This window comes from Nasonia vitripennis, assembly GCF_009193385.2.
Source record: "Nasonia vitripennis strain AsymCx chromosome 3 unlocalized genomic scaffold, Nvit_psr_1.1 chr3_random0004, whole genome shotgun sequence".
In the NCBI taxonomy this organism is placed as follows: Eukaryota; Metazoa; Arthropoda; class Insecta; order Hymenoptera; family Pteromalidae; genus Nasonia; species Nasonia vitripennis.
This window is the reverse complement of record NW_022279623.1, coordinates 2,743,222-2,761,362: the sequence shown is the minus strand read 5'-3', so window position 1 is coordinate 2,761,362 and position 18,141 is coordinate 2,743,222. Positions and strand designations below refer to the sequence as shown.

General features: G+C 52.3%; 1 protein-coding gene across 5 annotated transcripts in view; it reads right to left on the bottom strand.

The window, feature by feature from the left end:
- Positions 1-4,212: 4,212 nt before the first annotated feature.
- LOC100116264 (protein tiptop) overlaps positions 4,213-18,141 on the bottom strand; it is a 120,481-nt gene continuing 106,552 nt past the window's right edge. For 4 of the 5 annotated variants that reach the window (XM_016986383.2, XM_008207187.4, XM_008207190.4 and 1 more), the window contains 2 exons: positions 13,897-14,158; positions 4,213-11,171 (listed from right to left, as the gene is read on the bottom strand). In XM_016986383.2, coding sequence (XP_016841872.1) covers positions 7,463-11,171; positions 13,897-14,158 — 3,971 coding nt within the window. In that variant the 3' untranslated portion in view covers positions 4,213-7,462. Of the gene's footprint in view, positions 11,172-11,828; positions 12,134-13,896; positions 14,159-18,141 lie in introns of those variants that run through there. The other variant, XM_031925773.1, reaches the window with a different exon arrangement.

Sequence of the window (18,141 nt, the reverse complement as noted above, 5' to 3'; positions counted from 1 at the left end):
TTTTCGCAAGTTTCGCAAAAATGAAGTATAACGCAGCGGGGAAAAAAGTAATAAGCCTGCAGCGCGGAAAGAGCGAACGAGGAGTTGAAAAAAGAAGGCGCGTCGATCGGGCTTTTCTCGCGAAGCCTCTCACTCTCTTCCTCGGTAGCTGTTTTATTTTATCCTCTCCGCTCCATAAGATCGCATTCTTTACGACCCATTAGACGAATTCATTACCGGCCCCGAGGCAATAGGTACGGAGGTGAGGTCCTCCAGCTCCTCTTTCTCTTTCTATACGCTCTCGCTCTCCTTCCCTCTACTTCAAATTGTCTTCTTCGGCTCCCTCTCATTTGTTCATTTGAACGTGCGCCGTATAGTACAGCTACACGCGGGCCAAAACAGTCTTTTTTCTGCGGGAGCTGCCGCTTTCCTTACATTACAATCAATCTTGCTCCTCGGCTCCGTAAAACTTGTGCCTCTATGCCTCGATCTAATAAATACTTCTAAGTGACTCGAAATCGCGAATTTATTCCTTTATCTTGATTAACGAACTACGTGAACCCGGCCCTTTGGCCCCGCGGCGGGCAGTTAAGAAAATTTCTCACGGATTCCATTATTTACTTACGAGAGATTGATCGGCCGCTGCAGCGTTCTATTAGTGCCCCGGATAATAGAATTGTTGTACGTACTATACGCCGAGCTTTTATCCTCTCTCTCTCTCTCTCTCTCTCTCTCTCTCTCTCTCTCTCTCTCTCTCTCTCTCTCTCTCTCTCTCTGGTCGTATATCGATAACTTTAGATTTCCTCGCGAGGAGAACATTCTTGGCTCCGCTGTAATTATGATTATTTACGCACACGTCATTCGGCGAGTGCACGCGGACGGCGCATTATGCGCAGCGCTGCGAGCGCGCTTAATTCGCGAGCTCTTTTCTCCTTTTCCGTGCGAGTCAAACGCGTCGTTGCGATCGGCTTCATAATTATTCGAATGGTCAATTAAAGGTATACGCGGGTTACCGTTGAAACGCCGCGATATTTACGATAATGCACTCGCCGCCGCTGCAGCGCGAACGTACGGCTCCGGATTGTAAAAGCTCCGGGATAGTAGCTGCGCGCGAGCGCGGCTAGGGATTTTCTTCTCGGAAATGAACGCACCCGATCACTTAATACGATTCTAGCTCTCCCTCTTTTCTCTTTATTTCATCGAATGCTAATAACGATTCTGTTTCGAATTTCTATCCTGGTGCACTTACTATTTATCGCTGAGTTATTGAGAGCGTCGCCGCATGTCTCTCCGATCAGCTCGATAGAGCAGTAGAACGTTTAAACTTTACCGAGATAATCGATTACGCGTGCTCCGATCAAACCCATAGGTTCATTACAATTATTTTTACACCTAATAGCCGGTCTCCCGCGTCAACGTCGAGTCGCGATAAAGAAGCGTGTGCAGCTTTCGAAAATACACAGAGCCAAACAAACGCGTAAACGCGTGTAAAATTAGTACCTCCCGCTGCAATTTCGCGCTACGCATTAGACCAGCCATGACGAGTCTCAGCTTTCAATTTGCATACAAGACCGCCGACACTTATTATTAAGGCGCGCGCGTCAAAGTTTTTCGCAAAAAGAGCGCAGGCAAGCGAGGAAGTCGAAAATTAAAATAGCCGTAATTACGCGCAATAACCCGTAGTGCCTATATACTACTCGCACTTTCGATCGCGGACTGGTATAAAAATTCAGCGGTCAACATTTGAAACATTGTGCGCCGCCGAGCGAAAGTAGCCCAAGATTAATGCTCGACGTAGAATCTAGAAAGGAAAAAAAGCTGAATAACGCTAAAGCAGCTGCGTTCCGAAAGTCGCGCGCGCACTAAGGCATTACATCGGTAATAACCAATAATTTTCCGATCGATCGGCGCGGTGAACGGAAGCTGCGCGCCGCTTATAAGGAAAAGAGCTGGGAGCCCCGGAAAATCGCGCGACGATAAATTAATCACCGAGAACGTTAGCTGCTCTAAAAAGTGCATAAATTTCGCTATCGCGAAGGCGAAACCATAACCGAGATCGCCGATTGATCGTGAATGGACGCGAGATCGGCAAGTATAGCGAGAGACTCGTGAGGAGAAAAAAAATGACGAAGAAGTATGGACAGGAAAAGTGCTGGCTTTGATTATGCGCGAGGGTAAAAAATCGCGCGGAATTGCAAACTCGGCGGCGGTGCGTCCGTTATATCTCTCGAACGGGGCCGCGGCGTTTAATCGAGCGTGCTCGCACTCTACCCCCTTATAAATACTATACAGGCCGCTACTTTCGCGATACGGAGATTAATTGCGTCTGCTATCGGTCCGCGCGAGTGAGAGAGAGAGAGAGAGAGAGAGAGAGAGGGAGAGAGCAACTTGCTGCTGCTCTCCATTATCTATGATATCTCAGCGCGCTTTGATTCATGATTGTCGCTGATCGGCGTGCATACGTATACGCGTTCGATCGACGCACTGCGAACGCGTACCGTTATTGCTTCAATGACTTTTCAGGAGGACGAAAAATGCGCGGGTATTTCTGCGACCGCTCGCTAATCAGTCGTCGAGATTTCCTTCTGCGAGATGGATGATTGATTCTGCTTTTATCGAACAGTGTGTGTACCGTATTATATACGCGCACATATCTCAGTATAAGCGAGGCGTGCAACGATAGAATTTAATTTATTTAGAGAAAAAGAGTCGGGCAATTAAACGGCACGTAATTGAACGCGCGATATAGGGTACGGAGCGGCGGAGCTTTCAATCAACGGCAAGTTTCGAAAGACGTTAAACTACGGGCGGAGGTGGCACACACACACAAACTGTACACTAGTGCAGCGACGCGCCGCGGCGGGAGCAACTTTCCATGCGCGTTTCTTCATAAATCCGATTACATCAATTTCCCGAAAATATATAACAATTTAGAGGCTGATGCTCGCAGCCGATGGAAATTTCGCGCGACAGTATGTTCAGAGCTCGTTATCTCGAGGAAGGTAGCTCTTTCCTCTGCCATTATATCGCGATCCCTCAATCTCCCGCTATATGTATACCTGCTCTTTCTTCTTCTTCTTCTTCTTCTTCGTGTATACTCGCGCGCGCGCAAATTCGGCTATAATGCTCCACTCGGCGAGATTTACGATCCGGTTTCTTTTGGCGAAAATGTTTGACTTGCGCGTAAAGAGCGAAAAAGAAGAGAAATTTCTCGAGTCGATCTCCGCGGATACGTACAAATCGGCTGGAATAGTAAGCAGCAGGACGAGAGCGTGGGCGACCGCGACTTAAATGGAAGAAAAGAGCAGATAAAAAGGCGGAGAGAGAAGAAGCGCTGTATCAATTCATTAGCGCATTACGCTTCGAATAAAAGTAGCCGCGTATCTGCGGCACGCAGCCTATCTCGGCGCTTCTCTCTCTCTCTCTCTCTCTCTCTCTCTCTCTCTCTCTCTCTCTCTCTCTCTCTCTCTCTCTCTCCCTCGATCCGTATACCGCGAGGATCACCAAAGATGGCCAACCGGTTTCTGCGCTCTCCTACATTTTACCTCGCGTTTCCCTCTCCTTCTCCCGACTCCCTTCGAGCGCAGCCATCTAGCGTCTGCCTTTTCCTCTCGCCACGACCTTCACCGTTATTTGCATCCACGGCAACAGCAGCGCCGACAGTCGGAGACTCGCTCGCGGTGACACCTCCTCTGTGCAGCAGCGCCGATCTCGATGCACAGCGCTATGGAGGCCGTATTCAGCTTCTCGAATTTTTTCTGGTACATATACGTGGATATGCGATGAGCTCGATTCAATGCAAACCCTTTGAATTTCTTTGCTTTGTTGCTCCTTCAAAGGTATTAGAATTATTTGCGGAACAAAATGTATCTTCCTTTTCGTACATAAAATGTTGCGTGAGATTCGTTAATAGCCTCTTCTCGCTCGATTTGATCCGCATATCTTTGTTTCGGAATCTAATTAAAGTTATTACGTCAATGTTTTTTGAACAGTTTATCGCACATGTGCTCGATTATTTATTGAAAATCAAATATGCACGAGGCAGCTGAAGTTGAAATAATGAAATTAATGCAAAGTATTTTATAATAACAAGGAAAAGCTGCCAAAAAGCAAACTAAACATGTTTCTCGCGTGCAGTAAAAAGTGAATGTGCGTATAATTTTAAAATAAATCGCGAAGATGAGGATATGAGGAGTATGTATTATCGTTGAAGAATAATAATTCAGTCATGTGTATTAGTTTATAACATATATATTTATTTGAGCTTTAATTGCATTTTAAAATACAACCGAAATAATTAAATAATGACAAATCTGGTAAAATGGTTTTTCAAGAGTCGCGTATACATGATGCATATCTTTGTGATTCTGTTTGTAGGTACGCTCGTGTCTCCTCGATCGTAATTTACTTTTTTTATTTAATCTTATTACCTGCACACGTCTCTCTCTCTTTCTGTGCATCTCGGTGTGTGTGTGTGTGTGTGTAATTGCGCACACGCACGTGTACATATCTAAACGCAACTTTATTTTTGTTTATTCATTACGAAGTCGATCACGCTCGCTTTTCGTATGTCTTCGTATTTGTGAAGCACGCACTCACGGATTCGCTCTTTCAATTGTCTCACACGCAGTCTCTCTCTCTCTCTCTCTCTCTCTCTCTCTCACACACACACACACACGCTCTTTCTCTCTCAGCAGTCGTATATAATTACAATAATAATATTAATATTATTATTATATCGATAAATACTTTTTAAAGTCCGCGATGGAAGAATTAGAGTTTACAAGAAATACGTATACAAGTGTGTCTGTGTGGGTGTGCGGGTGTGTCCATCTGCTCGCAGCCACCTCTCGCGATTTTTCTCGAACGCGCTCGCTCCGCAATATGCAGTTTACAGTAATTATTCCACATTCGAGCTGCCCGTCCTGCTACCAGTCCGCTATATCACTTTCTTTTATCCCTCCACTTCTGCATCTTTTTGCTTGCCTCCCATGTCTTCCTCATTTACTCCTGCAGCTCATTCTCGCTCTCACTCTCGCACAGAGATTTTATCACTGTATCTCTCTTTCTCTCACGGACTCTCGCGCGCTTAATTTTTCGTTTCTCGGACGCTCCTCTCTCTCTCTCTCTCTCTCTCTCTCTCTCTCTCTCTCTCTCTCTCTTTCTTGCTATCTCGTATAATATACTTTAATGTATAGTCAATTGTAGTCAATATACACAATATATATCGCGATAATTCGAATGATAATCAATGATTAGTATTTTACACGTTGAAATGCGACGCGTGCGGCGATCACTCGGGCGCGATAATAAATATTATTTTTAAAAACAAAGAAAATTTACAATGGTCTTCGCTTTCTCGCAGTGCTTGACGACACGACACTCTTCTTAATTTCCAATGCGTTATAACTTTTAATCATCAGTTGCCTTTTAATACTGGCTCGCACACGCTTGCTCCCTCGTCCTCTTGTCGTTTCTCGACTCGTCCAAATCTGTGCGAGTCGCGCATCAACGTTATTCTCAGATCAGGTCAGGCCTCGTGCTCGTATAACTCTATTAAATTTTTCTCTCCGCTCTCTTTTGTTCTCTCGATCAATTACAATAGACGCAAATCTCATAGGAAATTCGATATTGCACCGCGCGTGTCGTGCGCACTCGTTTTGTTTTTTCTACGCTTTTTTCACTCCTTGCCGCGCAGTCTCACTCTCTTGTTTTTTTCTTATTTTTTCTTTAAGCTAAAACGTGTCGGCCGCATTAAGGAGAAAAAACGTAGCGCGGACCGACGCGGGTGACCAGTCCTGCGTGGCCTTAATTATTAACAAAGAGATTCCTATACAATGGCGGGTATCCTAATCTAGGTTCTTTACTAATCAGCTACGGTCTTAGAGTCTAAAGGTATACATGCTCACGTTTGCGACAAGTTCAATGCAGGTGACGTGGTGTGATTTTCTTTGAATTTCAAAAACTAAAAGGCCTTGAGAGAGTATTTTTCGAAGATAAATATATTGTAACAATAGCGTTTCATCGCGTATCGCGTATAGATTGAAGAACATTTTTTTTTGTTTTTCGTTTTTTGCTTTTTTCCATATATACTGCTCGTCGTCGTGTATGACTCAAGTGAAATTCGAAAGATTCGGCTAACGTTAGCTGAGAAAATAAATATCTCGTATATTTAGACTACACTGTCTTCTCTTCTTCTACCTACGATTATTTTACGTGTATCCTAAAATATAAAAAAGCCTCACAGAATTTTATAAAATACAAAGAAAATCGTGGTTGCGATGGTTCGAATAGTTAAACTCGAATAGTTAAATCACCTGCAGTCTCGCGAAACGCAAAAATTTCCTTAAGTATTTGTTTTTATATTATATTATAAAATCACATACTTGGCCGCGCGCCGAGCCCCGTGACTCAGCGGTGCTGCGAGATATGGTGGCATCACAATAAAATTCAATCTCGTCTCTCCTAACTATTGCGTTCTCTCGAATGAAGAGCGCTTGTGTTTATAATACGCCGCCGCATCATCATCATCATTGCGCCTCAGTGTCGCTCCTGTGTCTTTTCTCGCGCATTGTTTTCTTTTTTTTCTTTTCCCTTTTTCTGCTCAACTTCTCGTCGTTTCATTTTGATTCTACTCTTTGTTTCGTCCGCGAAGTGGAACTTTGATTTTCAAGCACCCCTTTTCTCTCGCTCATTTTTTTGCAACTAGGTAGGTATCTAAAAATGTACGTATTGCACGGACTTGACTTGACTGTTTTTCCTCGATTAATTTGAAATCGCAAAATGAGTCGGAGATATTTTGAATCTTTTGCCTTTTAATTTTTATAATTTACTTTTTTATTATTTTTATTTACTTTTTTTTTAATGCTCGTTACTAAGAAAAGAGTAAACGCATTCGTCGCTCGACACAGAGTACGTGCGTTTATCTCTGCGTCGTAAGACGAGAGACGGAAGAAAAACACTATTCATTATATTGACCCAGGAATGACAAGATGCGAAATACGATTAATGGCCAGTAACAATGGGATCTGACGAATGTGAATCGAAAAAACATCGATCAGCTCGGTGTAAATTATCTCCTAGGGTATACATTATTTCTTTTCCTTACACGTTATATTTATATAATATATACCGACGTATCGCAATATAGTCTCAATTATGTCGAAAGAGCTTTACAAGACAAGAATAAAGTTCAGCGAGACAAACATAACAATGTAACGAGCGATCCGCAAGAGTCTTAATATTAGAGAAGAGGAGGATTGACTTCGTTGAACAACAAACAAAACGAGATATACAAAGGAAAAAGTACGTCGCCGCAGCTCTTTCGATCGAATTGATTAAATCCCATCGTCATGTAACCATAACCGTTGGCAGACGATGTACACGGACTACAAATAGCTCTAAAAACCTGAACCACTCCTCGAACTCGTTACAATATAGATACACTTATGTACAAGTGGCACCGCTACTTACGGGACTCGGACTATACGTATTTGCTGGACAGTTGCTTAGCCAGCTCCGTATACTTTAGAAATTTCGAGTGTGGACTTTCTTCCAGCGGCGAGCTCGTCGGCTGGGAGGGACTGCCGTTCGCCTGGGGGATCGGCGGCGACTTGTTCCGCTGGGACGAGGGTGGCGACGAGGAACTGTGACTCGGACCGCTGGAGGCCGGCTGAGAGCTGACCGAGCCGCTGGCGGCGGCGCTCGCTGACGACCGGCCGATGGTCAGGGGATCGGGGATCACGCCGTCCTTCACGAAGTGCATCTTGGACAAGTGATGCCTGTACGCGCCCTTCGAGATGAACGGGGTGTCGCAGAAGGCGCACTTCATGATGGAGTCGGCCGTGACCACGGCGTCGTTGCAGGCCCAGCTGAAGGCGAGGATCGCTCCCGGCGTGGGGCCCGCGCCGGAGCCGCTCGTTCCGGACGTCGAGCCGCTTCCCGGCCCGAGAGTCGCGCTCGAGGCGGACGCCGATCTGTTGCCGCCGCCCCCTCCGGAGCCGCGAGTCTCGGTCTTGTCGCAGAGCTTCTGCAGGGCGGCCAGCGGGTGGCTGCTGGTCTTCCGGCCCTGGCCGTCGGTGGCGTTCGCGCTCCCCGAGTTCCCGCCGCCGGACAAGCTGTCGAACATCGAGGACAGCGCGCCGAGGCTGCTCGAGGCCTTGTTGTCGGGGGTGCCTCGCGGCGTCACGGATCTGTCGCTGCTCGTCGGACTGCTCGTGCTGTTCCTGCAGGGGCTGCGGGCCAGCTGCTCGACCTGGCTCATGGGCCTCGGTGTCGGGGGGTTCATCTGAGGCGACAGAACGTCCTTTCTCTCCTCCGAGGGCTCGCGCAGGCTGCCGCTGTTTCTTCGGTGGTTGAACGACTCGGCGTCGTCCTCCTCCCTGCCGTCGTCGAGCAGCTCCTTCTTCACGATTACGTCGCGCGGGTTCTCGGACTGCTGGTCGCTCTCGTTGCTCGCCGGGACTGCGTCCTGCTCTTCGTCCCTCGGCTCCTTCTTCACGACGACCGAGTCCTCCTCGTCGGATTCCTCGTTCGTCGGGGGATGACGGGAGGGCAGCGGAGTCACCTGCTTGTCGGGCGTGGCGCGCTGGTGATGCGAGTGCGACGAGGAGGTCGAGAGCCTGTCGTGCGCACTGGTGGATAGGTCGAGCCGTCTTTCCGGTGTCATGGTGTCGGTTCTGCCGCTGCCCCTCTCCGAGATCGAGCTGGACTCGCTGCCGCTCCGTTCCCTTCGCGCCGCCGCGGTGGCGTTGAAGTGCTGCTGTTGGTAGGAGCGGAGGAGGTTCATGGTCTGGGGATCGACCAGCGGTTTAGTGTAGTCCACGCTCTCGTCGATTCCCAGCCGCTTGAGGATGCTCGAGCCGATGGGCGCTCCGGGTTGCGCGTGGTGCATGCCCGATCCGCCGTGGCGGATCCTCGAATCGAAGCTCTTCTCGATCAGCTTTTCAATGGCGTTCAGCACGGATGGGGACGAAGTGCCGCCGCCGGATTCGTTCGCGGTCGGCGTCGGCGTCTCTTTGCCGGGGGTCGTGGCGTCGCTCGCCGAGGAAGGCGAGCGGTGATGTCTCGACGAGATGGACGACGTCTCCTCGCTCACGCTTTTGCGACCCGACTCCCCCGGCGGCAGCGTAGCTGGCAAGTGGTTGGACATGAGAGCGTTCTTCAGAAAGTTGCGCTGGTTCACGCCCAGGGCACCGGCGCCGATGCACTGGCGTATGTGCTCGACGAAGATCGTCGTTTCGATTTTCTCGCCGCACTTCTCGCAGGTTATCCGGCCGGCGTGCTTGCCCAGTCCGTGCGCCAGGGCAGCGGCTGCCGCGTCGCCGTTCTTGAACTCGTTTTGCGCGCGCTCGAGCTCCAGCAGCTTCCTCACGGGTAGTGATTTTTTTCTCTTCTCCCGCGTCTGTCTCCGGCGACCGCCGCTCTCCGTGATGGATCGCATTATGTGCTCCTTGTAGTGGCTGTTCTTGACCATGTGGTTGCTGAGCTCCTTGAGCGACGTGAAGGCCTGGTCGCAGACTTTGCAGGTGAGCACGGCGCTGACGTGGCTGCTGGTCGCACCGGCCCCGGGGCCACCGCTCGCGCCGTGGGGCCCGGATCCGCCGCTAGGGGGCGCTCCACCGCCGCCTCCGCTGCCACCTCCCGAGTTTCCTCCGGAGCCACCCCCGCCACCGCCGCCGCCGCCGCCGCCCTTGTTCTCGTCCGAGGACTTCCAAGAGATTATCTGCTCCTGGGAGATGATGTTCGTGTAGTGCTGCGTCTGCTGCATGTGGGAAGTCATCTCGGCGAGCGAGCGGAAGCTCTGTCCGCACCACATGCACTTCAGAATCTGCCGCGTCTGCTCGGCACCCTTTCCCAGCCAGACGTCCTGGCCGCGCACCAGCTTTCTGGGCAGGGGCATCGTCTCCTTTATCAGGAGGTTCAGCTCCGAGGGACTCTGCTTGCTGTTGGAGGTGGAGTTGCCGTTGCCTCCGCCACCGCTGCCGCCGCCGCCGGCCGAGGACGTCTGCGACTGGTGCGGTTGAGGCGGCGTCGGCGGCATCGGCGGCTGGTGCTGCTGCTGCGAGTGCATTCCCCCTCCGCTGGGCGGCGGTACCGGCATGTTGACCCCGCAGTGCTTGGCCTCCTTCATGTGCGTCGTCATCGCAGCCAGGGTGGGGAAGCTCTGCTTGCACCAGACGCACTTGAGGACGTCCTTGGCCTGGTCGGCGCCCTTGTTCAGCCAGTGCGACTGCCAGGCGCTGTGCCTGCTGCCGGACGTCGCGGAGGAGCCGCCGCCGGCGCCTGCGTTGCCCCTGTCGCTCGAGGGCGATCGGTAGAGATCCTCGCCGCCGAGTTTGCTCAGCTCGCTCATCTTCTCGAGGGCCTTTGTGGCCTCGCTCGGCTGGTAGGACTTGTCCATGGCCGGGGGCTTCATCTTGCCGTTCCACAGCTGATGGTGGTCCACCACGCCCGTGCCGCTCTTCGGCGATAGCTGCTGCTGACTAGTTGCTGCCGCCGCGACGGCCGCGGCGAAGTAGGGGAAGTGGGAGGCGACGACGGGCGAGGTCCAAGGCGAGACGACCTGGCGGGCATAGGGCGAGGCGCTCGAGGGCGACTCCTGGTGCGCCTGCACGGGCGTGCTCGCGGCGGCACCCGCGTGTCTCGAGGACTTTCTCGGCGGCGGCGGGGGCGAGTCCTCGGGCACCGGCCGCTTTCGGCTCGGCACGGAGAGGTCGAGGGGTCCGTTGTTCGTCTCCGTGGACGAGGAGGGCGTGGGCGGCTTGCTCAGGTTGAGGATCTGCTCGTCCTCCTCCTCCTCGGTCGAGGAGGTTTTGCGCGTGCTGAAATCCAGGACGGCCGGCAGGGGGGTCGCGTTCGGCGAGACGTCGCCGCTCGTCGGCGAGACGTGCAGGCCCGGCGTCGCGGCCGGTGGCGAGCACGAGGAAGACACCAGCGGAGAGACGGAGCTTCGCGACAGAGGCGAGTGACCGAGCAGCAGACGCTGGTGCGTCTGCTGGAGATAGGCTGCCATCATGGCTGCGGACTGTGGAGGTAAGAGCGGATGCACGCCCAGGGGCAGAGGTACGATACTGCCCGGGGGACTTACGGGGCTCGAACTGCTTCGAGTTGCCGGGGGCGGAGGACTTCCGGTTGCCGGGCCGGACGATTCCCGCGAGTCTCTTGACGGACACCGCGGGCTCATTGGCTCCCTGGAACAGAAAAACGGACGTTTACGGTTAGACGAGTCAACTCGAGTCAACTGACTTCTCCGCGGAGACCGCTCAATTGCGCAGCGGTAATCGGAGTCAGACTTCTCTCCCACCTTATAATGCTCGTTAATCACCGGCGAGCAAGCCGATAAATTTCGCATAATCGATTCACGCATCGCCGCTGCAATATTGTGACATTAATATTTCATAACGTTCCGCGGAATTAGCACGTGTAAGTCGCAGTCGCGCGAGCACCGAGCGGAGTGTCGCGCGTTTTGTACGCGTGATGTGCATAAACAGGAAACTCTCGCTCGGGGTAAAAATAGAACGTTACAAAACGATTATCAAGAAACGCAGCAGCAGCGGCAGCGGAGCACGATACCATGAATATTCATCGGGCGGACGATGAAGCCGTTCTCACAATTTACATTTAATTGCTTTCGTCAAAGTTTTCTGAATTACTCTCTCGCCCCCTCGAGAGTGTATTAGTTAGGAGTCGCGGAGCTATTTTTCCAGCTTAATTGCTACTGATACGAGCGAAATGTAAAACCACACTATGCGCAAAGAGTTCGAAGAAATCGCGCGTATTCTAAAAAAAGCCCAAAGGAGAAACGTTGAATAAAGGATAGAAGAAGAAAAAAAGAATCTGGGATATACCGTGTGGAAACGCGTGCGTCAGAGAGTCGGAGTCACAGCTACCTGTGCCAGCAGTATCAGCAGGCGGTGGCATCGAGAGGCGCCGCACGTGGAGAGAAGGCTCGACTGCTCACTCTCTCTCTCTCTCTCTCTCTCTCTCTCTCTCTCTCTCTCTATAGTATAGACCGGAGAAGCGAGTAGGCAGCGGTAGCGGTATAGTAGTTCCCCCTCACTCGGCGTGAAGAGCAGCGACTGTTAAAGGGCGAGCGTGTGTGCTGGAGCGTCGTCGTAGTCGCGGCAGCTCCCGGCCTGTCGACGGCTCGTTCGTAACTGACTGGAGCCGTGACTGAATGAGCCGAGGCTGAGTGTGCCGCCAGAGAGAGCGAGAGAGAGAGAGAGAGAGCGAATGCGTGCGCCGAGAGAGAGAGAGAGAGAGAGAGAGAGAGAGAGCGACGAAAGGGGGGCCAACACACAGGCGTACAGCTCGCGCACGCATGCAGGGGAAGTTTTTGGAGGGGGGAGGCGAGGGTGCGCGCTCTGCATGCGATGCACCAGCCGAAATCTACTGGTGGTAGGGGCAGCTCTGTACGCATGCAGAGATAGAGCGAGCAGCCCGAGGAGAGATTTTCCAAGCTCTGTTTTCGATGCTTTTACGCAGAGGATGATACGGAGAAAAAAGATCGGCGAAATTAGTAGCAGTGGTTATAGAAATTCGAGTAGATGTGAGGCTATAGAAAATTAGTATCGGATTGGATTTTCCCCCTCCGCTCAAAATTCTCGGCTCTCTCTCTCTCTCTCTCTCTCTCTCTCTCTCTCTTTCTCTCTCTCTCTCTCTCTCTCTCTCTCTCTCTCTCTCTCTCTCTCTCTCTGATTAGCGATGATAGGTAGCGCATGGGCAGTTTCCTCTTTTCCTAATCGGAATTTGCGCTCCGAGTCCAGATATAGCAGTGTCCCGTCCACGCCAAAACTGCCTTGTCCCTTGCAGGGCCTGCTGATTGAACTGCTCATGCTATAACTGCCTCTGCATCTACATCGCCTGTATCAAGTGCTATTCGCTTTAAGGCCTCTTTTTAGTCCCGAAGATTTTCTGCTTTGAGTAACTCTGCTGCTTCCAGAAGCCCAAAATGTATACAGGAACAACTATGTCGGGTTATTTCCTCTGAATTATTTTTCAAACAAATGGATGAAGTTTCACTCTGATTCGAGTTTAGGAAACGCGCTGCAGTGCGTTAGAAGAGGAAAAAGACAAACGCCGCACAGAGAAGGGGGAGCAGTGCGCGCAGCGAGATGGCGAATGATCGAGGAAGCAGACGACGAGAGGCGTTGCAAACACACTCGGTCCTATCTCTATTAGCCGAGTGCCGCCGCCGCCGCCGCCCCCGCCAGCAGCTGATATCAGCCGCTTCTGACGCTGGCTTATTTACCCCCGCGCTGCGGTACACATACGTTAAATGGCGGCGCGAGAAGACCTGACACTCGCGGCTGCGTGACGATTTGTTAGCCTCGCGCGCGCGGCGAGATCAAAGCTCTGCTCTTGGATTGTGTTTGCACTTTTTTTTCAAAAGTGCCGCGACTTATCGCTCTGCGCACGCTTTCGCGAGATGATTTCGGCATAACAGCTGCTGCCGCTCTGCGACGACAGGAAGTGTGCGCGCCTTTGATCTTGTTGAATTTAGGGGGTAAGTTCGATCGTTCCTTTTTTTCTTTAGATTGTGCGCATTCGAGAAGCGCTTGTAGCATCGGAAAGTGGTACAAAGCAATAAGATGCAACGACTCAGTCGTGAGGAACGTAAAATGTTCCCGTGGTAAAGGGGGCCCTATAGGAGCGGCTTTGTGTGTTGCCGCCTTAAATTAATAAACGTCATCTTCGAACAATGCTCGCGCAGATCCTCGGCTCTGCGCACGGCAAACAGCAATAAACGCCGCGCCGGTGAATTATTGGCCAATGTAGAACACGCCGCGCACCGAGAGACGACTTTATCTCGCGCGACGATCAACATAGGATAATATAACTTGGAAGATTACCGCGAGCGAAATGATCAGTCTGCGTTGAAAAAAGACAGGATATAGAAGTAGTGGCGGTACCAACCTATCCGGGGGCCCAGTATCCCTGAGGGCAACGGGGTTCAATCTCGAGCTGACAGCCGATGGCGAGGTGTTGGCTGTCGTGGCTTCCTCTTCATCGTCCCCGTCGCTAGCCTCGCCGTCCTCGTCCTCTTTGGCTGCCGTCGAGCCGGCCGTGTTGCTGCAGCCCCTCTCGCTCGGACTGACTGGACCATCCTCGTCCGGGCAGTCGCCTTCCTCGGCTTGGAGCTCCGTGCCAGGGCCTGCGCTTTCTGCACCGTCCTCCCCTGAAACAGCGCAACGGGAGATTCCCGCGATTAGTCGTTGACGCAAATCATAATAAGAGAGAAGAGTATGGAAGACATCGCAGTCGTTCCCGCGAGTAAAAGTAGAGAGAGACTTGATGCCGCGGCGTGGCGGCACGCTGCGGCATCAAGCACAACAATGCGGCCGCCTATCGCTTCATTTATCAGAGGCTTTCTCGAGGCCTCTCGAAATTCAGTCGTCGTCGCGCGTCGACGGCCGCGCGACACCGAGACGAAGATTCGTGCCGCCTTTATATTCGAGAGCAAAGCGAGCGCGAAGAAAGGACACGCCGGCGGCGGCTTCCGTCATCGGCGCATGTAGCCCCCGAGTTTTAATCAAATCATTTCCATTCGGCTCGTCGATAGGTGCACCTATACACCGCACCAGTAGCGCCCGGCTATTCATCGGCGGGGAGCAATGGCGCGTTTTGTCATGCGCCTTTCTCGCTCGCTCGCTCGCGCCGGTAGATCCCATCGATGCAGCCTTTCGTGTCCGCGCTCTCCGAGATTCTATCTGTGGAACCTCCTCTCTCCACCCCCGCCGCAGCAGCGAGAGGCTTAGATCGTAGATCGCCTACCGTGTGCTGCTGCATGTGTTTGTTTCGAGAGTGTGGAGGGGGCCTCGTTAACATAAGTGTTTTATGGTGTCTTACACTCGCTACGATGGCTTATCGCTCTCGCTGCGCTACCACTCTCTATTCGGGAACGACGGGAAATGCACGAGTCCGGGGACGTTTTTTTGCTTCCCTCCCTTCCACACACTGATGTGTACACACACCGAGGCAGACGTGGGGGAGCTGTTTATCATTTAAGCGCTCTGCAACCGCACGGAGGAGAGACTCCCGCCGAGCCGCTGTACACGCATCCCGCTTGTTCGTACGGATGCGGGCCGGTGTGTGTGCGCAGCCTATCGCGCGAGCGACGCTGTTATTGGTTTTATTTTTCTCGAAAACTGAGGCGCGAGCGCGCGCTGTTTATCCGCCACCGCGGCGATGTCACCGCGCGCGCGTCAGCTACCGCGAAGGCAAATCCTCCCACGCCCGGAGGGAGCGAAGATATCGCAGCTTGGTCAGCGAACCTCAGCCGCCGCGCAGATTTATGGAGTCGAGTGCTGCAGCAGCAGCTCTTTTCCCTCTCGCGCGTCATCGTGATCTCCCTCGCTCGATTCGCCGCGATCCCTAAATCTTTTCCCTGCCCTCGCGGGGTGATTTACTCGCGAGCGCGAAAGAAAGCAGCAGCATGAGAGAGATAGAGAGAGAGAGAGAGAGAGACCTGCTGGCGTGGAACACAGTAACAGAGTAAACTGGCCGTGCAGCGGGACAGGTGCTCGAAGCAAATAACCGAGACCGAGCGTGTATAGGTGAGGAGAAGATAAAAAGCTGCACAGAATGCGCTGGAAGTGGGAGGAGAGAGGAACGAAGCAGCACGCGTGTGCTGCAGCCGCCATCTTGCAAGTGCGGGTGCACGCGTCCACCTCCACGGCAGTGCACAAGTGAGAGAGAGAGTCGTATAGGAAGGGAGTGTCGTTGTTCGAGGACGCGAACAACTAGGTGAGCCGCTCGCGATCGGCCGTGGGGAAGGGGTTCTCCATCCTACCTTTACCGACTGACCAACCAAAAGATCGTATGTTCCCTCTCGGCTGTGTGTGTGTGTATACACCTCGAGAGAGACAGAGAGAGAGAGAGAGAGAGAGAGAGAGAGAGAAAGAGAGAGAGGGCCCCCCTCCGCAGGACTTTCGAGAGGGAGAGAAAGGAGATCGCACATTGATCCGCGGGAGCATCGGCAACTAATTACGCAGATTTATGTCCCCATTGTCCATTGTCTCCGGAGAGTTCTCGCAAGCGAAGACGAAAGAGAGAACTGGAACTCGTTGCGGCCAGGAGGGAGGAAGGAAAGAGAGGAGACGAGAGCGATATGCGCAGCAGCAGCAGCAGCTTGATTTTTTCCTTTGTTTCTTTTTCCTCAAGGAGGAACGCGGAATCCGTAAGTGAGAGCTGCGCGCAGGATAACGCAGCCGCACTACCGCCTTTCGCAAGGACGCGGTGCACCGAGTATGTATATGAGGAGAGGTACAGGGCGGCCACCCGGCACATACGCGGCTCCGCCCGTTTCCTCACGCGGTCCCTTCCCTCGCTGATTTTTTTCGAGACTTGGCGATTTTCCTATCGCTACATTCTGCGCAGAGACACAACTATTATGGCTGCACACTCTTGAAGTGCGAAAGCGATTCCACAAACCCTTATATCACTTCGGCGTCAGCCTCGCGCGCGTGTGTGCGAGTTTAAATAAGAGGCGTCCCAATCGAAAAGCGATTCTTCTCTCGCGCACATCGATACGCATACTTTCTCGGAAACCCCGCACGAACAAAAGAAGAATAAGAAGGTAGAGCGTATCCCGCACCTCTCTTCCCTTTCTCTTTCTATACATACGCGAAAAGGTCCGATTCGGGGGAAAAAGAACAACGAGCTGCATCGCGCGACTCTCCGCACGGCAGCAGCTATTCCTCTTGGCGGAGAGACAGAAGGAACTCGGCATGCAAATACCGTTCGCACGACCCGCGATCGTGGACCCCATATTGGCAGGCCGCTAACAAGCAGCGCGGAGAGTCGGGGTTGCGGCCTCTCTCTCTCTCTCTCTCTCTCTCTCTCTCTCTCTCTCTCTCTCTCTCTCTCGTTCTCCTCCGGCGAGAAAGTGCCCCCGTGCGCGCGCGGACGAGAGAAGAGCGCGAGCCTCTGACATCCGAGGAGAGTATGGCTGCTGCTGATCGCTGCCGCGTGATATCCGTTCCTCGCCTGTCCTCGCTCACGCGCGCGACCAGCAGCAGTCGCGCGAGCGATATATTAGCGGACCCGAGAACTGCCGCGGAGATTCTCTCAAGGAGTACATGTGCGTGTGTGTCCACGAGTGTAAACGGCAGGACGCGTTGCTCGTGTTACCGAACGCGATGAGATTATGTAGTTTAGAGGCGTAATGGAGGGGAGCGGGTAAGCGTAGAGTCGAGGTATGTTTACACGAAAAAAGCCGCAGGTATTAAAAGCAAAGACAGAGTAAACACTCGCATGGGCTGATGAGAATTTACAATGCGAGAGCCGCGAAGAAACACCGTAAATTTTTCTACTAGATAAACTACTAGATAAAATTAACAGCCGGCTTTTGAATAACCCTATCTTATCTCCGCGTGATATCCAAACGATCATCTAACAGCCTAATAAGTTAATGATTAAACGGCTTTTACGCAGCTTCGCCCAACGCGGGTTTATATTTGTGTTTACACGGGGAGCGGCCGTGCAAGCATCGGCGCAGAGCAACAGCAGCGAGTGTTGGCGGGACTTAGTATTATGTCAACAGCGCGTTTACTCGCTCGCTGTGCACACATCGCGCGCGTATGTACGGAAACCGACGCGTCGTGTGAGTCGCTTGGCGAAGTACGAGCGTTGATGGAAAAAAGGGCGCAAAGATTTTTCGATCGATCCTCGCACGGGACGGAGAAACAAAGCGAGACAACAAGGACACTGCAAGAGTATAAATACATATCGTCCGCGCATCAGCAGGAGTGGGAAGGAGAGCTGCTACCCACACACACGCCAATCCGCGCGCGCGCGAGTCGGAGAGTGATAGGGCTGTGTGGAATAAGGCAGGTGGAAGGGTGAGAAATGAATTTCTAATGTCTGCCGGAGTGACGGTAGAAGGAGTAGCGAGAGAAGATCGGGAGCAGCAAGACGGACTGACGAACAGACGTACGGACGGACAGACAGACGGACGAACGAACGGGCGAGCGAGTTGGACGTACACACAGAGAGCGGGCAAGCGAGCGAGCGAGCGAGCAAGAGAGAGAAGAACGTGCAAGGGAGAGGATTGCGCCAGGCATTGTGATTCCCTCCGTCTTTGTCTGTCTCTCTCTCTCTCTCTCTCTCTCTCTCTCTCTCTCTCTCTCTCTCTCTCTCTCTCTCTCTCTTTCACTCTCT